This window comes from Mastomys coucha, unplaced genomic scaffold, assembly GCF_008632895.1.
Source record: "Mastomys coucha isolate ucsf_1 unplaced genomic scaffold, UCSF_Mcou_1 pScaffold23, whole genome shotgun sequence".
In the NCBI taxonomy this organism is placed as follows: domain Eukaryota; kingdom Metazoa; phylum Chordata; class Mammalia; order Rodentia; family Muridae; genus Mastomys; species Mastomys coucha.
Window position 1 is genome coordinate 30,686,394 of NW_022196906.1, and position 26,252 is coordinate 30,712,645.

The following is a 26,252-nucleotide window of genomic DNA, read 5'->3' on the forward strand; positions in this document are numbered from 1 at the left end:
CACAGTGAGATCAAGGCCAGTCTGATCTACACAGTGAGATCAAGGCCAGTCTGATCTACAGTGAGATCCTGTTTCCTGAACTGGATAATGAGTTCAAAGTCGTCTGATCTACACAATGAGGTCCTGTTTCAAAAACAATCGTTACAAATTTTAAATAAATTGTTATATTTTATAAGGTAAAACAACAACAAAAAATAAACAAACAAAAAAAAACCCCACAATTATCACATGACATAGCAATTCTACCTCAGGGTATACACACAAAAAATTAAAAACAGAGACTTGAGCAGGTACTTATATATTCATGTTCACACAGTATCATTTACATAGACAAAAGATGGCATCAATCTAAACATACATGATCATATGAAAGAATATACATACACATGCGTACACACATACTATGGAGTATTAGTCATCAAAAGGAATGAAACCTGATATAACATAGATAAATCCTGAAAATAGTTGTTATAAAGCAAGCCAAACACTAAGAGACAAATATACAATTCTACTTATATGAAGTACAAGAATATTCAAATTCCTGGAGACCAAAGCAATACAGTGAGTAGGTGACAGCAAGCAATCATGACTTGACAGATACAGGCTCAGAGACAGTACTGCATACCATCAGATGAAGACGACAATGACAAAACTGTACAGCGCAGATGAGACTTGGGATTCTAAGTGTGATGAGAAGTCATAAGCATTGGGACTGGGGCAGGGATCTTATTCACACTTTACAAGGATCATTCTGACAGCTTTTCTGGAAAAGAAACTACCAGTGAACAAGTAACGTTTCTATCAACATGGCTGACCTTAGCCACAGTGGGACTGTGAGTGGGAAGCAGGAGATGGAATGGAGTAGGTCAGATTGACTTCTGAGGATGGAAGAGGCGGGTGGGTGAGAGCAGTATACACCCACACGTAACACACTTTAGCCACAAAATGTTAAATGTTCTCATGTTCAGATTAATATTGGAATTTTACAAAAAGGAATACAGGACCCCAATCAGAGATTCACATTTTAATATAAATTTTATGAACAAAACAAAGTTTTAGTAAGTGTATAAGGTGAAGACCAAGAATCAGGCCAACTCCTGCATTTCCTTACTCCTGTCTCCTTTTTAGTCAGTGTCATCTAGAAACTTGGTGGCCAATAAGTTCAGAGTTAGATACTGATTTTGAAAATAGTTTACTTCTAGAGCAGTTAAAATATGACTGTGAATGTAGAAAAAACTGTTTAAATGTGAAAATTAGAATAAAGTCACTTAAGCACTAGAGCTCATGTTCAACTTTGTGAAAATCTAACCAAATTGGCTTTATATTTGACTAGCTATACCAGCGGGGGAGTGGGGGGATGGGGGGAGGGATTTGCAATTTTAAGCGTTATAACTCAAAAAAGTTTTATAATTGGTCAAGCCCTTGTACAGCACATATACCCAAACGGAAAATACAGTACATACATTAAGATACACTTTTTGTGGCTGGCCTCACATGAACCAATCAACTGTACATGGTCTGTGTTTATTCATCCTTACAATTAAATAGGCAGAGAAGAAAATACTTTGCTTGGGATGAAACAAACTTTTGATTTTTCAAAAGCGATACTATTACATTGGTATAAAAGCTGGCAAACTCAAGTATCCCAAAACTTGGTTTCAAATCCAGACAATCTAAACACAGCGGGAGAAATACCTAATGAATTTGATCCATCCTTTCCCCAAAGTATTACATACAATTAAAATACAGCAGTATTTGTATGCCAAACACTAAGCATTGGAAGATGTTTGGGTAATGGGAAGAGAACTCTTCAACAACTATTGTTTGCAGTTTGCAGAATAGGATAATCTTCTCTAGGAAGAAAAATGTCACATAGCAGCACTATATTCACCAGGAATGTGCAGAGCTGACAGCTTCATCATGTAATGGGAAACCAAACCTTCTGGTTGCTCACGACATCACTGAGCTTCCCTTTAATCTTCAGGAAGTGTCTCTTGAACTCTAATCCATCACCCTATTTTAGGAAAAATATTTTAAAAATATAAAAATGATTGTGTCAAAAGAGCACATTCTCATTCCTGATCAGAGAAACAAACATTTTCAAATATGTCCAGTTCTTCGTCTCCTCTCTGCCTTCTCTGAGACTGCAGGTATGCACCAACATTCCAGCTTAGTTATGCACTCCATATAAATCTGACTTGTTTGAACAGGATTTTATAACAATTTATGGGTTTCATTAGAGTAGAAACCTTCATAATTTAACTACACCAAAAATCTAGAAAAGAATTATTTCAACCAGCCTCCCAATACAGAATATGAATTACTCTTCAACCTTTTCTAGAGCCACACATAAACTCTCAGAAAACAGACATTATATTGCTTTGGTTTTAACACAGAATAGACTTTTAAACTAAAAATAACAGGTAAGCAAAACGACAATATTAATCACAAAATTTGTGAAGTTCATTTTATATTATAATGTACAAGTTTTTAATGTCATAACTTTTATTTAAAAAATAGTAGGTATTCTGTCCATGAGGTATATTCTTCTAGCTGGGCTGCCTAGTCTGGCCTCAGTGTTAGGGGATATACCTAGCCTCAAAGAGATATGAAGTTGGAGGGGGGAAGGACTTAGGAAGGGGTGGCTGGGAGGAGGACAGTGAGGGGATGTAAAGTGAATAATTTAAAAAAAAATAGGTATTATATATGAACCAAAATAATTTAAGTATTCCAAAATATTAAAATTGTGTCAAGACATATAATTTAAATTTTTCTTTTAGTTTTCATTTATTTGTATATACTAAAAAAAAATTTTTAGGTAGAACAGAGTCCCATGTAGGGCTGGTCTCAAAACTAGTTGATTTCTGAATTTCTACCTACTGAATGCTGGGAATAGAGGCAGATAATGCCACGCCTGGCTTTATCTGTGCAGGGGATCCAATCTCAGAGCTTGTGCATGCTAAGCAAGAACTCTACTAACTGTAATTCATCCCTAACCCTCAAGATTTTTATACTAAGGAATATGTAGGGGAGCAGGAGAAAGTGGAGAGACAGAGAGAAACAACCAAAAAATATTTTAGAAAAACAGATGATAGCAAAAGTCAATGCTTATAACAATAAATGAAAAAAATTGAGTTACAATATATTTACAAATGCCAACTAATTAGTTACAACATATTCATGTGGATATACTCCAAAACTTTCTGAGGAAGTCTGAAACCACATAGGATGGAACTTTACATGGCATATAGCATCTGCATTCCTATGTATACTTAGCTAAATCTATAACTATGGTACAGTAAGAGTAACATAGTTAGTAGTAAAATAGAACAATTATAACAATAGCCTATAAAAAAAATTGCCAGCATTACCATCCTTACCCTTTGGAGCCATTACTAAAGCTACCCCCAAACAAAAAAGTAATATATATATATATATATATATATATATATATATATATATATATATATACACAGAGAGAGAGAGAGAGAGCATGAACAAAAATATATGCATAAAATATCTACTCTAGGCAAAAAGAAAATGTACATCCTAATTGTCAATAGGGTAAGACAGCATAAGGATTCCCCATGCTAATCAGAATTGTGCTCAACCCACAAAGCTTCGGAAAGCAACAGTGAAGAGGGGTGGACCACTTCATGTAAAATATAAAGCCATTTTGAAAAGCTACACAGAAACATTTCCATAGAGAAATACTATGAATAAAATATATGAAAAATACCTTAGAAAGCCGGAAGTCAACCAGTATCTTCTCATCCATTTCTACCAAGTTTATTTTGAAAATCAACTTATTGTTTCTTCTATCAGTTGTCGATACAGTAACCTAAGGCAATAAAAATAAGGTCAAGCTACATATATACATGAATAGAAAATACCCTTAACAATTCTTGTTTAACAGAGTATCATGAAGAACACTATACATTTCAAGGCTGCAGAGATGGCTCAGGTTAAAAGCACTTGCCACTCCTGGCACCCATGTCAGGGGGCTCTCAGCCACCTATGATTCTAGCTCCAAACGATCTGATGCTTCCACAAACACTGACATACGCATATACACAGACACACTCTTTACACATAAGTGTAAAATTAAAAAATAAATAAATAAATCTGGGCTGGAGAGATGGCTCAGCGGTTAAGAGCACTGACTGCTCTTCTGAAGGTCCTGAGTTCAAATCCCAGCAACCACATGGTGGCTCACAACCATCTGTAATGAGATCTGATGCCCTTTTCTAGTGTGTCTGAAGACAGCTACAGTATACTTATATATAATAAATAAAATCTTTAAAAATAAATAAATAAATAAATAAATAAATCTTACCAAGGAAGGAAGGAAGGAAGGAAGGAAGGAAGGAAGGAAGGAAGGAAGGGAGGAAGGGAGGAAGGGAGGAAGGAAGGAAGGAAGAAGGAAAGGAAGGAAGAATGCTATCTCTCTCTCCAATCTAAACCAAGCTGTAAGTTAGAACTTTAGTCTAAGTGAACTTTTAGTAAAAAAAAGAAGGCATTTTAGCAAAGCAGAATTGAAAGAAAAACCAATCCAAAGGAATAGGAATAAAGACTGGAGGTGTAGCTTAGTGGTAAAGTACTTGCCCATCATACACAATGCCTGGGTTCAATCCCTAATACTGTAGCCAATCTATCAGTCAAATATATGAGAAAAAAACCAATATTATTACAGTACAAGAAGAGCCAGGCATGGTGGCACACACCCTTAATCCCAGCACTCAGGAGGCAGAGTAAACAGATCTCTGAATTCCAAGTTAGCCTGCTCTACAGAATGAGTTACAGAACAGCCAGGGCTCTGTTACACAGAGAAACCCACCTCAAAGAAATTAAAAAAAAAAAAAAAAAAAAAAAAAAAAAAAAAATACAAGAAAGAAAATGAAAAGCTATTTGAGGCTGAAAAGCTGGAACAATAATGAGATGATAGTGACGGTAAGGAGCTCAGGCAAGATAACCCCGGTGGGAGACAACGAGGGCAGCCAAAAGCCAGCACCAAGACCCCAAACATGGAAGTAGGAACATCTTTAACTGCAGCCTAATATAAAATCCTAAATTCAGAGGTTCTTGAAAACACAAGACAAAACAAACACATACAAAAAAATTCTTAAAACCTTCAATTGTTTCTTTTTCAAATTAATTACTCATATTTTTAGAACACTCATTGACCACTGATAACTCTTACTCAAATATTCCATTTTGTATGGGAAAAGAAATACCAAAACCTAACAAAACCTACTTGATTCATACAACTTGTCTTCCACTGATAGCCCAACTTCTCGAAGGTCTCTTTCAGGCATTGGTAAGATTTGTCTGCATCCAATTTAGTAAAGAATCGTGTCATCCTTTTGACCAAGCGCTGCCAGGGGTTCTGTACATCAAAGAAAGCTGAATAAGTCCAATGTGACCAGTTTACAGCAATTAGAAATTCTTTTCTCTAACTTAGGCTTCTTTCTCATAATGGCCTCCTCTAATTACTTCTTACTTATCCAAATAATATGTATCAACTAAAGGTATTAATACCATATACCTAAGATTTAAGACAACAAAAATAAAAAGCAACATTTATTTATTTGAAAAATCACATTCCTTACCTGTGAAGATCCAGGGGTACCAAGTAACTGACTGTTTAAAAGCATATGATCAGGACACGTAGGCTGGGAAAAACTGATGCCCTGTACCAGTTTGTCCACCGTCGAGGGACCAGTGTCCCACAAGGAAAGCCCTGTCCGAGGCTCTGGCTGGGAACTAGAGAACTTCACGTTTTCTTCACTGAGACATTAAGAAAGAAGAAAAGTATGACTTCAATTCTCTGTTTTTAAGGTGGCTTCATTCTTTTTTAATTATTCATTTTGTGTTTGTTGTTTGTTTGTTTATTTGAGACAAGATTGCATCTTGTTGCCTACATAGGCCTGGCCTGGCACTCTCTATTTGCCTGCCTCAGCCTTCCAATTAGCAGTAACCTGGGACTATAAGTGTATATAGTATAGAGTCAGACTAAAAATGTCTTTAAATAAAACCGACCAGGATTTTCTTACATCACACAGTCATTCTCATTTTGGTAAAATTATTTGCATTATTAAGTAAAACATATAAATGTTTTATTCTTTGTGAGGAATAATTACATTTAAGAAAAGGACCTAATCTGCCCATCCATGGCAGTACAAACTTGTAAATCACAACACTCAGGAGGCAGACACAGAAGGATCAATACAGGTTAGACAAGTTCAAGACCAGTGTGGGCTACCCAGTTCCAGTTCAGTCAAGGTTACTTAGTTAAGAAAAAAGGAAAAAAAGAAAAAAATTAATTTTTGTAAGTCTTACCTGGAACCACTGTTTCCTGGAGAAAAGTCCAAATTGGAATGGATGTGCTTAGAGAATCCACTAGAAGACTCTGACATACCACCTGAAGTAGCACGTGGCCTCTTTGCTCCTAAAAAAAGGAACAAATCCAAATCTTCTATTCAAATATTTAATCCAACTAGCAATTTGAATAAAGCCACATCTAAATCCACTTACTAAATGCAAAGTCATACAAACATTTTTTTCTTAAACAATTTCATGTTTAAATAAAGGAATGTTACACTAACACTTCCCAAAAGCCACATGATGTTCAACAAAAGACCAGCTGGACAACTAGAACTTTTAAAATGTTTAAATAACTCAGTAAAGAATGACAGTTAATACAAAAATAAGACCCTCAACTAGACTACATCAGCCCACGCTACTTGTCTCCTCACACGTTCTAAGAAAGAATAATTTCAAAATTTCTATCTCTTCTGAATTATCAATACCACCCACCATTCCATTACTTAGCATGATATTCTATCCTATTTTTAGAAAATAATGCAACAGACGTAAAATAACACAGTATGTCACTACCAAATCTGCAAATCTATTTCTTATGCCTCTCTTACACACACACACTCACACATACACAAGCGCGCACACGCACGCACTCACTTCCTCTTTCTCTCTCACCCCTCCTTGTTTTATTAGATTCCATCAAACATCGAGATGTAGCACTCTTTTTAGTTGTTAATGAATGAAGTTAGTTTTCACATTTTCACATTTTACATTTGTTTTTCCTATTAGATATTAAAATCTTCATTTGGGCAGACCATAGTTATTTTATGACACTGGTTTGTGGTATTTTGTAAGTATCTATGCTTCACAAAAGAAAATGGGAATACTTTTTTTTTACCTCTGTTTAGCAGTTTGTTGTACCATCTATCTTTTTTAATGTCTGGGATGGTGATCCTTGCTGATGGATTCTCAACTAGAATTTTGTGAAGCAAAGCTGAAAAGAACACAAGACAGTATTTGTAAAAGGGGTTCGTACGCAGATTAGACAAACCGTAAGACATAAAAGCCAAAAACATGGTACATGCCTACAATCTCACTAGTTAGAGGCACAGGCAGGATGCCTGAGGCCAGCTTGGGAAATATATATTAATTTTAAAAAGAACTCATACAATTCCCAACATCCCAACATCAAAAACATAAGCCAGGGGGTTGGTTGGTGAGATGGCTAGGCAACCATGCGGTAGGTACCTCACAACCATCTATAAAGGGATCTGATGCCCTCTCTGGCATGTAGGTGTACACACAAAAGAGCACTCCTACATTTAAAAAAAATACATAAATCAATTCTTTTAAACCAGGAATGAAAAGTGACTCAGTTTGTAGTCCCAGCATTCAGAGGCTGAGAGGATTGCCACAGTCAGGTCCAGCCTGAGATTCAGGCCAGCATGGCTAACATAGACCTTGTCTCCCAAAATAAACAAGCCAAGTGTGTTAGCATCTAAATACCAGCATTTGAAGGTGGAGGCTGCAAGAGCAAGGTCATCTACTACAGAGCTGAGCTCAGGGTTCAGCTTAGGCTAAACGAGAGCATTTCAAAATCAAAGCCAACAATAATCAAACATAAAAATTAAACCACAGAAACACCAAATGAGAACTCAAAGAATTTTACAAAAAAAAAAAAAAATCAGAGTAGAAAAGACCTTTCTAAGCATGGCAATATAAGTCAAAAATCAAAAATGACAAGAATTTAGGTATGAATAATTTAAAACATTTGCACATTAAAATATCCAGCAAAATTAAAATAAATAATAAACTGTAGGATATATAAAATATATAATAAGTGTTATATACGTTAATACATTTTTTAGAAATCCCCCAAAGGATTAAGAAAACTATAAACTTCTTTGCTCAAACAGAGCAAAACTAAAAAAGAGCTAGTAAGTTACACTCAGTATTAATATTAAATTTAAAATGAAATTTAAGAAACAGTATCAGTTACAGTCTTACTGGTTAAAAAACTCATTTTTGCCAGACATAGTGGTGTACTTAATTCCAGTATTAAGTAGGCAGAGGCAGACCAATCTCTCTTGAATATGAAAGTCAGCCTGGTTTATTACATAGTAAGTTTCAGGCCAGCCTGATCTACATAGTGAGTTCCAGACCACCAAGGGATACAGTGAAACCCAGTGTTCAAAACACAACAACAAAAAAGTAACATGAATAAAGGACAAAATGGGGGGGCTGCAGAGATGGCTCACTGACTGCTCTTCCAGAGGTCCTGAGTTCAATTCCCAATAACTACATGGTGGTTCACAACAATCTGTAACTGGATCTGATGCCCTCTTCTGGTGTGTTTGAAGAAAGTGACAGTGTATTCATATAAATAAAATAAATAAATACATCTTAAAAAAATACGTGTCTTAAAAAAATAAAGACAAAATGGTACAAACTTAAAAAGTAAATTTGTAAATAAAGGCATAATACTTAAAAAAGGAAATACATAGTCTCTTAGCCCTGCAGTCTTGCTTGTGGGAGAAGAGAAGAAAAAAAATTTTAAGCAAATAAAGGACACACAAGCATCAAGTAACATGGATGCTTATCAAACTTCTCTAGAAGTAAAATTAAGGAAAAAACCTAAATCTCTAAACAAAAGAGTAAAACATATCCACATAATGAGTACCACCAGTCTCTAAAAATATGACCCAGGCCCATAAGTAAAGATGTAGAAAAATGTTGAGCATCAAAACTAAAGAGTTATGAAATATGATTTACCTTTTGCAAAAGCATATACTTATAACTAATATACATACAGTATACACTTGCTATTTTTTTTTTAAAAAGATTTTTAAAAGGCTATTTCCAAATGCCACAATTATAGAGCTGTTCCCTCCCTCCCTCCCTCTTGACTTACACATCTTCTAAGGTGGCTAAAAGGACTATGGAGAAGAAGAAGGAAGAAAGAAGACAGAAAAGAAGAAAGGAGGAGGACAACAAGGAGAAGAAAGGGGGGGGAAGAAAGTTAAGAAAAAATCAACTAACATGACTCTATAACCCACAGAATCAATACTTTCGAACAACTCAATTACCCAGAGGAGCAGAATCAATTTTTTTCCAAGGGTTGAGATAGGTTTTTTTTTCTTTCCAGTCAGAATATTCCTGACAACTATCACTGGGCTGGTCCCACGGCAACTCTAAAAATAAAACAAGTTGCAGTTTTTGAGTGTTCATAAAATTATATAACAAATATTTCAAGGAAAAATAACCACACAAAAGGAAAATGAACAATACATAAAAAGAATACAATTTTTCTCCACAGTAATTCAATATGGTTTTCATGCTAAGTTTCACAGAAACTCTTTTCAAAGGTATCATATTAAGGCTGGTGTTGGGCCCTGGATTTAATCTCCAGCAATCCCAAAGGAAGTGTTGAGATTTTTAATTTAATGATTATATTTCAAAAAAAAACCTCTGGGTTACAAGTTTCAAGGTAGTTAAGAATAAGATGTAAATTATAATGGGTTACATGTTTATTTCCTTCTAAAGCTTATACTGAAATCCTAACCCCTAGATAATGAATGTGAGCGCTTGTTTGGAGCCTCTAGCAGAGGATCAAGGCTACTCAATACTTGACTGAAGGCTGACGCTCCTCTATCCAGGGAAAGTTGTCCTCTTCAACTGAGCCCACACCAGCCTCAGCAGGCAGAGGTCAGCCAAATCAACCCAAGCAATCAATGAAGGGAAAACTGTTGCAGCCAGATCACTCACTCCCACTCCCACTGTGATGATTCTGGAGGTGGGACCTATGTGGGGTGACTGGGTCATTGAGTATGAAAGCCCTCAAAAATGGGATCTGAGTCCTTATGAAGACACTAAAGAGTCTGCTTCTCCTCTCAGTAAGGAACTGTAGGGCAGGAAGAGAGAGGGACCTCAGAAAATGACCATGCTGGCAACTTCACCACCCAGACTTCAAACCTTCATGATCTGTATGAAGTAAATCTGTATATAATGCACTCACTGAATGGTACTTAGTAACTGTAGCCCAAGGCAATGAGTTAAACACAACCTTTCTATTACAGAATTAAGATTCCCTGGGTTATTTACTTCCTATTGTTTTGGTATAAGAAATCTGACTTTTCAGAGAAAAGAAGTCTTCTCATGATTATATAGCCTTACCTCCAGCCAACATTGCAGTAAGTACTATTCCACAGGACCAAACATCAACTGGTTCTGCATGAAATTCTTTTCTCTTTAGAAGCTCTGGAGCAACATAAGGTAAAGTCCCACACATCTTGTTCAGTAAGCGTTCACGATTATTATGCCGAAACACTGTTGCCAAGCCAAAGTCAGAGATTTTGAGGTTATCTAAACCAAAAGAAAAAAAGACAATGTTGGATTAAAAGATTTGCAAATATATACACACATATATAAATTACTGGAAGTAACACTGGTTTTGCTTAGGGCTTATAGAATTTTTCTACCAGAAACTGAGCAAAAAAAATCTATGTATTTCATGAGCTAGTCTAACCCCACCCCACCCCACCCCACCCCCAAAGCACATATGTTGCTCAACTTAGCAAAGACCATACCTTCTTAACTAAAGAGAAATATCATCAACAGAAAAACCAGTTGGCACCAGGTTAAATAAGGATGCCTTCCTGGAAAACACACACAGGAAGACAGCAGAGCAAAACCCTTCACTGAGACTGCGGAGGGTAAGGAGACATCGGCAAAGCTGGTGGCTAAGCACGGCTTTCTTATATGCAAGTCACAGGCACTGTGTCAGGTACGAAATAAAATCAGTGAGACACTAAGAATAAGCTATGGGTGGGTATACTGCCTATAAAAATACAGACCTCAGAGGATGTTGTAGCAAAGGGATCTAAAAAATTAAGAAAAATCCTATTATGAACTCTAAAACTGGTAAACAAATTCAGCAGGGTGGTACAATACAGAATCCACTTGAACAAGTCAGTAACTTTTCTGTTAATATTTATTCATTTATTTTATGTATAAGTGATCTATCTGCATGCCAGAAGAGGACACCAGATCCAGATAAGTGATTGTGAGCCACCATGTAGTTGATGGGAATAGAATTCAGGACCTCTCAAAAAACAGACAGTACTCTTAGCCATTGAGCCATCTCTCCAGCCTAATCAATAACTTTTCTATATAAAAAATACATAGCAAAATGGAGAAGTATGAACATACTCCCATTCACAATAGCCACAAGGAAAAATAAAACATCTAGGAGTAAACCTAACCTAAGTGTGAAGGCTAATTTTGGTTGTCAACATTCAGAAGTAACTAAAAACCAAGCAAGCAGGGTACATCTGAGAGGGATTTTCTTGATTGCATTATTTGAGGTGGGCAACCCACCCTAAATCTGGGCCACACCTTCTGGCGACAGCTCACATGTAACATGTGAAGCTTTGTTTTCTGTCTGCTTGTCCTCACTTTCAGTAGCAAGTTCATCTATCCTAACCCATTCCTTGGCTGGTGTTAGAACATTTCCTCTGATCCTAGTCAATGGTAAAGAACAAATAACAACAAATACTGGAGGGAAAGCAGGGTGAGACTTCACTGTTGGTGAGATTGGAAACTGGTCAAGCCACTCTGAAAATTAGGATAGAGAACTTTCAAAAAAGCTACAAACAAATCTACTGTATGTATGATCAAGCTATATTACCCACTGGCATATGCCCAAAGGATTTGACATTCTACCCCACATTCTGCTCCACTGAACATTCTGCTCAGCCATGTTCACTACTACTTTATTCACAATAGCTAGGAAAAAGAAACAGCCTTAATGTCCTACAACCAAAAAACTGATAATGATAACTGATAACTAAAATGTGGTACAACTACACTATGGAATACTATTTATCTGTAAAGAAAATATGAAATCATGAAGTTTGCAGGTAACAGATGAAACCAGAAAAGATCATGAATGAAATAGCCAAGACCCAGAAAAACAAACATCACCTGTTCTGTTGACATTTGGTCTTTTGCTACATATTGTAATACTAAGTGTGGGCCTCCAAGACCTGGTTGTCCCAGAGATGATAGAGTGTGCATGTAGACCCAAGTGACAATGTGGCCTTACCCCCAAGTTATCTCTGATTGGTAAATAAAGATGCCTACAGCCTATAGCTGGGCAGAATTGAGATAGGTAGGGCTTGGTATTCCTGGCCTTGGAGTCAGAGAAGACCACAAAGGGGAAAGAAGAAGGTGAAAGAGGAGGAAGCCACCATGGGTTACAGAAGTCATGAAATAATGGCCATGTAGGTTGGCTAAATGGAATTAAGAGCAGCCCAGACAAAACATGGCAAATTATATAATGGGATTATATCTGGGAAATAAACATAGTAACTAGGGAATAGATATCTGTCCAGCTCTTGTGCTGATGAAGGCTTGTTATAAATATAAAGGTTGTGTGTATGTGTTTTATCCAGGAACTAAATGGTCAAAGGCAGGTAGAAACCCCAGACTGGGATTAAATAATTTCTACAACATGTTCTCTATCAATCATCTGAGGCCCTATATTCAGTCTTCAGGTGTGAAGACATATCCTAGAGTAACTACAGAAACCAGGAAAGTAAAAAGTGACCATTGTCAGATTGGGAAAAAGAGGAAATATAGAGGAGAATAGACAGGTACAAGTGATCTGAAAAGGAAAATGGGAAAACAGATGTGAGGCTGCAATTGTGGGACAGGATAAGTGCAGGAGGAAAGAGGGTTCAACAGCAGGAAGGATTTCTGAAAATGTCAGAATAATACTATTAACTATCTATCTACTTAGAAATAACTCTAATACACATAAGCCAGTGTTTTAACAACAATTCTTCTAAAAGCCAAAAACTCCAACACCAGACATGAGAAGCCCTCTTTTGAGTTTTGCAGTCAAGGTTATCCAAGAGACCCCAAAAATTACAGGATACTGCCACTGCCCTTGGTTGCCTCTCAGACGTAGACAGTAAGTCAGTTCTTGTTGCTACATACAGCAGACACTGAGCCCAAAGGCCCCCAAGTTAGAGCTGACCTGAAAGCCTCATGCCTGTGGACTAGCTATTTGATAACAGAAGGCACCATGCAAGCTTCCAAAGGAGGGAAGTGACTAACAGTCCTACCTAGCCCCGAAACCTTAGAACTACAACTACCACCAGCATGGCACAGTAACCTAAGAGTGCAGTAGGAGCACACATGCCTTGGCTCTCAAATTGGACTTAAGAGAGAAATCACACCTAGTACTAGAGACCTAGCCAACTACACAGGACTAGTGAAACAATGGACACTGCAGTAGAACCTACAACTACCATGAAAAGGAAGATTGAGAAGCCCCCAGACCCAGGCAAGCTGACTAGAAAATAGCAGGCTTAGATCCAGCACGTAGGCCTGAGAATCTGTAGACAAACTGTCAAACATTACTAAAAACAAAAGGTTAAGATGACACAGATTTATGAAAATAACTAGACAAGTGGAAAACATATCCAGACACAACCCAGACAAACAAGGACGTGTTCTGGGAATTGGGCCACCTGGCCCCTTAGACATGATAGAGGGTAACAAAAATAAAAACATTAACTTACTACCCACTGCCTCCCCACCCCTCAGAGATTTCCCCTTACATAACCCGTAAAACCAGCCAATTGGAGTAACCATGCTAGTTTCTTTGTTTCCCTAGACCATTTTTTCTATAAAAACACCTAACTTTTGAGCCTCGGGATCGCCTTCCCATCTCTTGTGAGAGTTTGGGAGACGATCCGGAGCTCCGCCCATTAAAGCCTCATGCTTTTTGCATCAAGCCGGTCTATCGCATCTCTTTGGGTGTGCACCATCCCGCGACTTGAGTGAGGGTCTCCCTGCGGGGGTCTTTCAACCACTTTCCTAAGGCAGCCCAATCCCTAACTGCATTCTAAATACCTGTTCTTATACCCAAAGATAAGTGTGTCCTCACCCCTCAGAGAAATTTCCCTATACAACAGACTAAGATCATTACACAAAAACAAAATGCAGAGTTATAGAACCCAGTTCCAATGGATACATCTAAGATACAACTCCTGGACCTGAGGCCCAGGGATCATTGCAGAAGAGGCAGCAGAAAAGGAGTTTGCTGTGAGACTACATCTTAGGAATGTCAGAAGCTTCACAGATCTCGGAGAACCTACAATTATAACCAACATGACAGCCTAAACATGAGCTAACATGTTTAGAAGCCAACAACCAATGAGTCTACTCTAACAGGGAAAAGCACTAGATACCTAAACCCTATACAAATAACTACAGGCAATTAAGCAAAGCTGAGATCAGAAGAAATAGTCTTCCCAAGAAGAGCATACCAGTTGGTTACTCAATACCAAGTGATTAGCCTTAAAACACACATACATATAAGATTATAAAGACTAAGCAGGTTATACTTACATTTTTAGGAATATACATATACACATACATACTCAAATATGTACATGATAATAATTAATGAAAAAAGAGGGGCCATGAATCTAATAGAGAACAAGAAAATATATAGGGAAAGGTTTGAAAAGACAAAGGAAAAGGGAAAAATTATGTAATTATAAACTCAAAAAATAAAATAATAAAACATATACAAAAGGGAAAAAGAAAGAGGACACTAGATGGCATTATCTTACATATAAAAGACTCTAAAGCCTCTAGCAGAAAATTCTTAGATCTGGTAAGTATTTCAGAAGGGTAGTGTCATGGTTTGAATATGCTTAGCCTAGGGAATGGCACTATTTGAAGGTGTGATCTTGTTGGAGTAGGTGTGTCACTATGGGTGTGGACTTTAAGACCCTCATCCTAGCTGCCTGGAAGTCAGTATTCTGATAGCAGCCTTCAAATGAAGACATAGAACTCTCAGCTCCTCCTGCACCATGCCTGCCTGGATGCTGCCTGGATGCTGCCTGGATGCTGCCATGCCTTGATGATAATGAACTGAACCTCTGAACCTGTAAGCCATCCCCAATTAAATGTTGTCCTTATAAGAGTTGTCTTTGTCGCCGGGCAGTGGTGGTGCACACCTTTAATCCTAGCACTTGGGAGGCAGAGGCAGGTGGATTTCTGAGGCCAGCCTGGTCTACAGAGTGAGTTCCAGGACAGCTAGGGCTATACAGAGAAACCCTTGTCTCAAAAAACAAACAAACAAACAAGAGTTGCCTTGGTCATGGTGTCTGTTCACAGCAATAAAACCTTAACTAAAACAAGTTGGTACCAGGGACTGGAGTATTGCTGTGATAGGCCTGACCATGCTTTTGTTTAAAAGAACATAGATTTGGGGACGGGCTTAATAGCCTATCCTAGTAGGAATATGGACGACTTTGTTACTGAGCATGATTTGAATTGTGCTGACCTGGCCCAAGAGATTTCTTTTCAGTGGAGAATTTCAATATGTGGCCTAGAGACTGTTTTTATAGTATTTTGGTGAAGAAATTGGCTGCTTTTTACCCTTATCTGAAGAATTGGCCTAAGGCTAAGTAGGATAACAAGATTAATTGCATTGACAAGGAAGTCTCAAAAAAGCCCAGCAGGGACATTGTTCTCTGGTTAAGTCTCATGAAGAGTGTTTTGAACAAGCATAGCAAGCTGACAAAGGAAAAAATAAAATATATGGGTCGAGTATTAAAGGAGTACCAGGAAGAGAAATGGAGCTGACTCCTATGTTCAAGGAGCTAACAAATTAAGGGATTTGGAGGCAAGATCCTACCCAGCTAAGTTTAGATCTAGGCATGGTGGTATACACCTTTAATCCCAGGAGCTAAAGCCAAGCAGATCTCTGAGTTCAAGGTCAGCCTTAGAGCAAGTTCTAGGTGAAAAAAGGGTTAAAGCCAGAGCTGGCTGTACAAGCCTGTAATCCCAGCATTACAGGAGACAGAGCCATGCAGATCTCTCAGTTCAAGGTCAATCAATCTACAGAGCAAGTTCCAGGAAAGCCAAGCTTAGGGAGAGAAAGAGAGAGAGAGAGAGAGAGAGAGAGAGAGTTGGAAAACAGAAAGCTGGTAATAGAATAAGGGGAATCATGTTCCAGCCCCAGCAAGCAAGAGAGCATGTAAGCTTCGGCTCTGGTTTTACAGTGAAAAATAGAAGGGACTACTGAGACAATTTACGCTGGTTAGCTGGAGCTAAGAAATTAGTGGTGATTAAGAGACCAGCATTGACAGGAGCCTGTTAATAGCTGTCTCTTAAAAGGCTCTGCCAGAGCCTGAAAAATATAGTGGCAGGACAGCCGAAGGGGTTTGCAACCCCACAGGAAGAACAACAATATCAACAAACCAAGCTCCCCCTCCCCCCAGAGCTCCCAGAGACTAAACCACCAACCAAAGAGTACACAGGGAGGGGACCCATGGCTCCAGCCACCTATGTAGCACAGGATGGCATTGTCTGGCATCAACATGAGGAGAGGCCCTTGGTTCTGTGAAGGCTCAATGCCCAAATATAAGGGAATGCCAGGGTAGTAAGGTGGAAGTAAGTGGGTGGATGGAGGAGCACCCTCATAGAAGAAGGGAGAGAGGGGACGGTATTTGAGGAGGAGTGTTCCAGAGGGGAAACAGAGAAAGGGGATAACATTTGAAATGTAAATACATAAAATATCCAATTAAAAAAGAGAGAGAGAGAGAGAAAAAAGAGAGAAAGACTAGTATCACTGAGGTAAAATCTTCTGGGAAGGATTTCTGAGAGCACAAAGAAGCTGTGTTCCAGAGATAGCCAAGGGTGTACCTCATGCTGCAGCTGTACTTGGTAATGTGTAAGAGTCACCCAGGTGGTACTGGTTTTGAAGGCATGAAGGGGTCATAAAGAGCAGCTGAGGGTTAGCACTGTGAGAAGCCATGGAAGACCATTGGTGAAGGTGCAGCCTCAGTTGCAGTTGATGGCCCAGGACTGAAGGGTTCATGCAAAGGAGCTGAGGCTTGGCACCATGAACAGAGCCTCTGAACAGCAGCAGTAGAGTGGATCAACCTGAGCTGAGAATGCTACAGAGAGCAGAGCTGGACAAGTGACACCAGCCCTTTAAAGGAGCCCAGAAGATCGTGTGTGGATCCCACACATTGATTTTTAAGACATCAGAGCTGTAGGATATCTCCTGAGGAAAACTGCTAATATGGAGTGGAACCAGCCCAGGAAAAGAAGTTTGTTGCAGTCAACAAAGATGAAAAAGGAGTTGGAGATCTAAAAACTGCTGACATCAGACATAGAGATGCAGAGTTTGTCACTTGTCACGCAACACTCATCTACTTCAGTAGTGTCTGCATGTCAGGCTTGAAAACCTGATCACAGACCTGAGGCGGCTAAGCTTCACAGACAGACAGTCTCCTTGGGTATTCAGTCGCTGACATCTAACTCTGATGTGTTCCAGATTGGTCTCTGCTAAAGTCTGCGGAGAGATCTGCATGCTTTCTTTATTCAGGTATAAAGGTGCCCTAAAAAAATATTTTGCTATTACCTAATACTGAGATTAAACATTATTTCCTGGCCTCCACAGTGTTTCAATAATCCTAATTGATTTCCTAGCTGTAATTAGCTTAGAATTTTTACAAGGAAGCTGGCTTACCAGACAGTGTCTCCAGAGTTAGAGATAGCAGTTAAGCACTAATTATCAGAGCAGTCCCACTCAAGGCAGAATTGCTTTACTAACTAGAGAAGTTGCAGGGCTTCCATCACTAATTATCTATGTTATAGCCAAGGACTGCTAAAATATGACCTTCAGCTGCTTGCCTCAGACAGACCCAGAGAATTTATCCTGAGGTTATCAAAATAGCCCAAGAAAAAAGACACCACTGTTCCTCCACTTTACACTGCTTGTTCTAACTGACCTTAATGTGGCAGTCTCCTGCCTATGTGACTTCTGTCATTTGCCCTGTTTTCTGTATACTATATAAGCTTGATATTACTTTGTACAATTACACTCAGATTCTATACTCCCTTGTGTTGTTTCTGTTTGTCATTTCTTTGCCAACACCTTGTCGACCTGACTAGGACCCTGTTTTCCCCCCGGCAGGTTGAGAGAGGCCCAGACTGGCAGTCACTTGCCCAGCTGGATTCCTATCTTGCTTTGAGGATTACAGTTATGTGATTGGATGGATCAGAGAATTTGACCTTTGGACTTTTAACATTGTTGAGACTGCTACAGACTATAGAGAAATGTATTTTGCATTATACTATGTTTAGGTATGGCCTCCATAGACTCATGTTTGTACAAGCCTATGAGGGCCAGAAAGTAGAATGTGACCATTTGTATATGCTTGGGCCATGCGGTAGCACTATTAGGAAGTGTGGCCTTCTTGGAGTAGGTGTGTCACTGTGGGTAGGCTTTAAGATCCTAGTCCTAGCTACAAGGAAAAGAATATTCTGCTACCAGCCTTTAGATGAAGATGTACAATTCTCAGCTCCTCCTGAACCATGCCTGCTAAGATGCTGCCATGCTCCTGCCTTGACGATAATGGACTGAACCTCTGAACCTGTAAGCCAGCCCCAATTAAATATTCTTATAAGAGTTGCCTTGGTCACGATGTTTGTTCACAGCAGTAAAACCCTAAGACATGTGTCTATATGACTGACTTAAAATATAATATTAACAGGGGCTGGAGAAATGGCTCAGCAGTTAAGAGTTTTTCCAGATATCTTAAGTTCAGTTCCCAGCAATCACATAGTGGTTCAAAACTCTCTAAACTGAGATCTGATGCCCTCTTCTGACAGGCAGGTGTACATACAGACATAGCACTCGTGCATTAGATAAACAGACAGATGGCATTAACAAAATGTTAATCTTACCCCTTTCATCCAAGAGGAGGTTTTCTGGTTTAATATCCCTGTGAGTTATTCCAATTCCATGAAGATAAACCTAAGTGGGAGGACAAAACAGTAGAATTTAGCAACTCACATTATTGATGCTAATTTTAAGCAAGGCGAAAGAGGCTGTAGTACCTACCACCCCTGCCATGAGCTGGTGGAAGAACCTCTGAGCATCTTGTTCAGGCATCCCTATGTCTGGCTCTGTAAGAAATAATTATCGATAGTCTACTGAAAGATTATAATCAGGCATCAACCATATAGGCTCTTAATTCATATCTCACTATGTTTGTACTTAAGCAAACAGAAATGTATACTACCAAAAGACTAAAGTCCATTAACAAATACATCACTAAATAACTCACATCTCCCTAAATGCTAAATAAGAAAAATAAGCTAACATCCTAGGAAAACAATTTAAAAGCATCAACGTATTTTAATTTTATACTAACCCCAATGGACTTCATTTTCTTCAAATGTCTCCCTACTTCTTCTAAACACAAAGTTCGGGGCTGGAAAGAAGAGCACTGGTTGCACTTCCAGAAGAACAGGATTTGGCTCTCAGCACCCACATAACTCACAACCATCTGTCAGCTCCAGGGGATCCAGTGCTCTCTGCAGGCCTCTTAGAGCATTAGACATGCCTCCACAGGCACCAGGCATGCACATGGTACACAGAATATAAAAAAGCCAGAAAATAATAAATAATTTTTAAAGGTTCCGAATGTTCTAGTATGACTACCAACAGGAGAGTCGTACAATTTCACTACGTAAAAGACTTACATTAAGTATTTTATGATTTTTAAATCATAACACTTTTACATTACAAAGTCAAGAATGCCTGATTTTTACTCCAATTTTACTGTTATATAACCAATTCTGAAATAAAATTGATCTACCTAACATTTAAAAATGCAGCTGAGAGAGCTGGGTGATGGTGATGCTCACCTTTGATCCCAGCACTCAGGAAACAAAGGCAGATAAATCTCTGAGTTCAAGGTCAGCCTGGCCTACAGAGTGAGTCCCAGGACAGCTAGGGTTACACGGGAAAACATTTTCTCTAAAACCCAGATAAACAGCTAAGAACATGGTTTAATGGTAGACAGGTTGAAGGGCCTGTGGGGAGATGGTGGGTTTAATGTCTTGCAGCACACACAGCATGTAATTGTGTTCAGTGAAATGTTTACCTTAAATCTTTTCCATACCTATTCTATCAAAAAGTTCTCCTCCACTACAGTACTCCAGAAACAGATACTGGATATTGCCTTCCCTCCTGTGGCCATAGAATTTCACTACATTCTCATGGTTTAACATCTTATTGATGCAGATCTCTTTCTTAATATTTTCTGGACAGTCTATGGCCCGCTTCATGTCTACAATCTTCACTGCAACAGCTTCTTCAGTTATTCTATTCACAGCAAGTTGAACTCTTAAGGAAAGAGAGAGAAAAAGTTATACCATTTTCACCTCACAATTTGATTTCTCATAAATCTCCAGAGCCTAGTGATACACACCTGTAATTCCAGCATTCTAGAGACAAAAGGGTCCAAGTTCAAGCCCGGTCTAGACTACAAAGAAATTTTCAAAGGAAAAAAAAAAACACACAAAAAACAAACCCCTAGCAGGGAGTGGTAGCACACATGTTTGAGAAGCAGGGGCGAGCAGAGCTCTTGGAGTTTGATGCCAATGAGACACTCTCACTACAAACAAAACTGAGGGGTCGCCTGGAGAGACGGCTCAACATTTAAGTTTACTTGCTTCAGACCTCAGTACAGTTTCCAGCACCTACACGGGAGCTCACAACCATCTCTAATTTCCAGGTCTGGGGGATCCACACCTTCTGTCAGCACTGTACACATTCAGTACGCTAATATGTAGGCAAACACTCATACATATTTAAAAAATACATAAGTCTTAGGAAGAAAAAAAACTTCAAAAAATTAAATGTAACACATCCCAAAGTATTCTTCCTTTCTTCATCAAGAAAAATGAAATGGTCTCTGCCATGTTCTCAAAAGCAATAAGACAAAATGTGAATGAAGTACTGCAGTTAATGCTCCAAGAAAGTCTTGAAAATCTTGTGCTTGCCAAGTCATCTACTAAATAACAAGTCTAGCCGGGCGGTGGTGGCGCACGCCCTTAATCCCAGCACTTGGGAGGTAGAGGCAGGCGGATTTCTGAGTTTGAGGCCAGCCTGGTCTACAGAGTGAGTTCCAGGACAGCCAGGGCTACACAGAGAAACCCTGTCTCAGAAAAATAAATAAATAAATAAATAACAAGTCTAGATTACATTACATATATACATGATCTAGTCATACATACAACAACATTACTTTACACTTATTAGTCTCATGCATACATGCCTGAGCTAACTACTGAATGCACCTTTGAGGTAAAAACCAGTAATTCTATCATCAGATGAAGAAACAAAGGCACATAAAGCTTGCTCAAGAACACAAACACAAACCAGCATCTGCTGAGTGTGAGGATCTGAAACTAGGCAGGATCTTTTCATTATCTCATTTAAAACTCTAAGATACATGGTTTGTTAGGGAAACAATTCTCTTATAAGAGAAAATTTTATAAAAGTAAAATTAAAAAAAAAAAATACTGGGTCGACAAACACGGGCTTGTAATACCTACCTGGAAGGCTACAGTGTACCACAAGTTCAAGGCCAACCTAGGCAATTTAACAAGATCTTGATCTGAACAAAAACAAAAACAAATGCAAGAAGAAATGTGTTGTTCCTTTTACAGGCCTAGAAAAGTAACTTGTCGCAGAGCATACGCCCACTATCACTAAAGAGGAGGAACAGGTGCAACTTCACTCACTCAGAGCCTTGATTTACAAATGCAATTATTAATGCTCTTTGCCACTTGAAATAAAGGATTTTTTAAGTGTGTACTCAGACAACAGATGGAAAACTAAAGCAAGCAAGCAGGTAATATTTAAATTAGGGAGACCATGGAGATGGCTGGGAGGGTCGATTGGTGTCAGGCCTGATGATCTGAGTGCAGTCCTCCAAACCTTCAACAGAACCAGCTCCTGCAAGATGTCTTCTGACCTCCACCGGTGCATGCACCATAGCAGAACACACACACACACTCACACACACACACACAAATGCAATTAAAACTTAAATGAAGGCTCAAACTTACTCTCCATAGGCACCTTCTCCTAAAGTTTGCACCAAATCCCAGTCTTCCACAAAAGGCACTGCCATGACTCCAAGCACAGCGACTGCAAAATGCAGGATCCCAGAAAATACAGAGGATGAGTGTAAATGCTCATCACCTGCAATGCCATTGAGCCATGTCTCCTGCCATGATTCCGCATGACTTTGTTTTTCCCTTACATCTGATCCATATTTACCCAAGTCATAATACTAAATTTAAACGTTTTGTCCTGTTTATCACAAATCCAGTTTCTACGTTTGTCCTTCCCCTTTATGCAAAACTGAACACTAGCTGGTCTCGGAGGTTGGAAGACAAAAGCCTTCCGAAAAACGACCAGGAAGGGCAGGGCAGGGTGCCGGGGTGGAGGGCAGCTGGGTGTAACTACGGTAATTACTGCCAGAGCAGCCCCTCCTCCCACCTGCTCACTTCCAATTCCTACCCCAACGGCACGTGTCCCCAGCACCCGGAGGGAACGGGGCGGGGCCAGGCGGCGGAGAGAAGCGGAAGGCAGGGACCCCTAGAGCCGGAAAAGCGTGCAAACCCCGGAGGCTTACAATTGCTCTGGTCCCTTTATGCTGGAGAGCCACGAGTCACCAGCTCCAGCCCGCGCTCCAGACAGTCCTCCCACCTCTCCGCTCGCCTGGATCACTCCTTCACCGTGCCGATCCGCACTAATCAAGCCCTCTGGGTCTTTTGCTGGAGTTCTTCCCCACCGTTCAGGACGCCCTTCTCACCAAGCAATCCTTTGCCAGCAGCCACAGGAATCCAAATGCACAGCTTTTCCCGCCAAAACCTGCCTGCGTCATGCTGTCGCAAAAGCGCACACCTTTGCCGTAAAGCGGGCCGGCGCGCGTTGTCCTATCCCGGGTCAGCAGAGGAGCGATTTCAGACCGACCGAGCAAGGGCCCCTCCTAATACTGGCTGGAGCTCTGATCTGACCGTAGTAAGACACAAGCTGATGAGATTTGGTATAGACGACTGCCTTGGTGAGAACTGATCTGTGAATCCCAGAGTGAAATGGCATCGGGTGTGTGCTACGCCTTACGTTGCTCCAGAGAGGCACCGAAGCCTCCATCCAGACTGCGCCTCAGTTGGGCCAAGGACCTGGGTTCCTTGCTACTCAGAGCCTGCTAAGGCTGCACCGTTAACTACGTAAACCGACCTGCTCGAGACATCGGAGCCTCTGGTACGAAGGGTATATGAGGCTCAAACTAAGCGCCAGAGTGTCTGTAAACTCAATTGCGGCCCCCTTAGTATTCGAACCGAGAAGCTAGCAACTGCTGTTGGAATTCCGAAAAATCAAAAAAATGAAGGAAAGCAAGTGTGGTAGTGCATGCTTGTAGACCTAGAATTTGGGAAGCGTAAGCAAGAAAATTGTGAGTTCAAGGCAACCCGAGTTATACAGGGCTAGTCTTACAAAAAAAAAAGGGGGGGGGCCCACATCGCCACGGATGTGAGAGGGAACAGTGCAGTCCAGTGAGGGTCACGAATTTTGCCTGTACAGGCTCCAAAACCAGTTTAAATCTTTTTTTTTTAAGATAGACTATTTGCCTGTACTAGCTTTTTTATTCTTAAATGAGCACGGTGGCCCACCACACTATAGAGATAGAGCAGGAGATACCCAACCAAGAAGCTGTCTTTCAAACAAAAACAAACAGCAAAGTAGACCTAACGGTGACTCACCTATAATCTCAGCCTAGAGGCTGAGGCAGGGGAACTGCTCCAGGTTTGTCAACCTGAGCCAAGGGGGGTGGGGGGGTGGATGTGTGTGATCTTATCTAAAAAAAGGAGGGGGGGAGCTGGGTTGTGGTTGGGAAGCACAGTCAATATTCGTTACTAGGCTAGACTTATGACATAATGGTAGAATGCTTGCCAAGCATGCAAAAGGCTTGTAATAAAGAGAGAAATGTCAATTCTAAGAGAAAGGACTTGGATACAAAAAATAAGGAAACAATGAAACCATGTGCTGCCTAGACAAGTGCTTTGCCATTGAGCTACATCTCCAACTCCAGGAAATCTGTCAAGTGAAGAGTGAAACAACCTGGCAATGTTTAAACCATGACATCAGTTTAGGATTCATGTTATTAAAACAAGCTGTTAGATTATTTCCATTTCTTTGTGATTTCCTGTGTATATTCTGAAATCAACAAATATAAGGACCCATGAGGTTCCTCTTGAATCATTGTCTTATCTCCTGGAAAAGACACAATATTAGAGTCCTGGCTTGGAGAAGTGTGTGTGTGTGTGTGTGTGTGTGTGTGTGTGTGTGTGTGTGTGTGTGTGTGTGTGTGTGTGTGTGTGTATGACCCTATACCAAGGCAAATATAGGAAGACCAGTTCAGGTTCACACTGGTTATATAGAAAGTTCAAATATAACCTGGAATAAATGAAATACTGTCTCAAAAAACTTAGTGTGTCTGAAGAGATTAAAAGAAATCTGTTCAGCCACAAGAGTAACTAAACAAACTGAAGAGGGATAGGGGGTAGGACTCATGATAAAATGCTCTGAAAATAGTTACAAAGGAATAGTAGTAAGACAGGAGTCATAATACTTGCCTGTAATCACAGCACTTAGGAGGACAATGGAGGAAGATCAGGAATTCAAAGCCACCCTAAGTTTGAGCCCAACCTAGGGTACACACACTGTCTTTAAAGGAGGGGGGCCATGTAAGAGATAGCTCTATTCCTTTCTAGATATGAGAAATTTGGGGAAAACCAAAAGCCTACTGAAGATAAAAGGTAAAAAATACAAAATAAATAATGATTAATCCCAAAGACACCAATGACCGTATAGAAAAGTGACTTGACTTGCATCGTGGGAAGCCCAGAATTTAAATGAGGAAACCAGGCAACTCTGAATATGGAGGTCAAAATGGGGCAGTCACAAGAGATCTCTAAACACTTTCTGTTGTATAACCATGGAAGAGCTCTTCCCCAAAGCTACCAATAAGGTTTGAGCTAATAAATGATAGCCAAACTATAAAGTAGGCACAGTAAAAGGTGTGGCTATCCTAGCAATTAAATGTAAGTGTATGTACTGAGAGTTGAGCCCATATGATTTCCTTTTCTACTTTACTCTAGAAAGGTGACAGCCTGGCCAATATCCTTAAATAGAGGACAGAAACCCTGCATCTCATGTACAAAAAAAAAGAAATTTAACACATCTTATTATGGAAGAAAAAGGAAATTTTAACACCAATATCAACAACTCAGTGTGCCAGCCCAGCCTGATCATAGTATATTAAAAAGCATAAGCACACACTCATTCTCCATAACCCTTTCAACCACCCAGTTTTAAAAACCAGTCAGCCAAGAATTCAGAAAAGTCTTTAATTGGAAAGGAAGCAAAACAATGGGGCAGTCAACAAAAGAGTTAAGACGTGAGAAATATGGAAGCAGAAAAGAAAAAAGGTATCTGAAAATATGGTTGAAATTAAGAGATGTTGCTCACTGATAGAGTGCTTAGCTAGCATGCACAGGGCCCTGGGCTTAAACCTATGCACAACATACAAAAGTGGAGGGAAGGGAAGAGAAGGTGGAGAAAGACAGGGAGGGAGGGAAGGGAAAACAGAACAAGACCACAAATACAGCTGAGGAAATCTCCCAAAAGGTGGAAGAAAGAAGAGCAACTAAGAAACTTTTAGAAAACTGACTCAGAAAGCCCCACATTGAAATAACTTTATCATGGACTGGGGAGTTAATTGAACAGTTAAAACCAATGGCTGTTCTTCCAAAGAGTTCAATTCCCAGCACCCACCTGGCAACTCACAACTGTCTATAACTACAGTTCCAGGAATCTGATGCCTTCCTCTGGATTCTGTGGGCGCCAGGAATGCACATGATACACATATATGTAGGTAAAACACCCAAACACAGAAAAGTAAAGTGTCATACCATATTGCCTAAAATTTGAAAATTTTAAGTAGCCTTATCAGAAAGAGTTGGAGGAATCAACA

General features: G+C 39.6%; 1 protein-coding gene across 5 annotated transcripts; it reads right to left on the reverse strand.

Annotated features, from left to right (window-relative positions):
* Positions 1–282: 282 nt before the first annotated feature.
* On the reverse strand, positions 283–24,024 carry Chek1 (checkpoint kinase 1). 5 transcript variants are annotated; one of them, XM_031343027.1, is made up of 14 exons: positions 23,031–23,091; positions 22,279–22,360; positions 21,763–21,824; positions 20,325–20,548; positions 19,259–19,323; positions 19,102–19,171; positions 10,495–10,683; positions 9,408–9,512; positions 7,220–7,315; positions 6,340–6,448; positions 5,610–5,787; positions 5,255–5,386; positions 3,740–3,841; positions 283–2,014 (listed from the first exon to the last, which is right to left on the reverse strand). In XM_031343027.1, exons 4-14 carry the CDS (start codon positions 20,488–20,490, stop codon positions 1,919–1,921), a joined length of 1,308 nt encoding a protein of 435 aa, XP_031198887.1. In that variant the 5' UTR covers positions 20,491–20,548; positions 21,763–21,824; positions 22,279–22,360; positions 23,031–23,091; the 3' UTR covers positions 283–1,918. The 5 variants fall into 5 exon arrangements, with proteins under 5 accessions (XP_031198887.1, XP_031198885.1, XP_031198886.1 ...); XM_031343025.1 differs by lacking the exon at positions 21,763–21,824 and having other exon boundaries at positions 23,031–23,119; XM_031343026.1 differs by lacking the exons at positions 21,763–21,824; positions 23,031–23,091 and adding an exon at positions 22,851–22,982.
* Between the last annotated feature and the right edge of the window lie 2,228 nt (positions 24,025–26,252).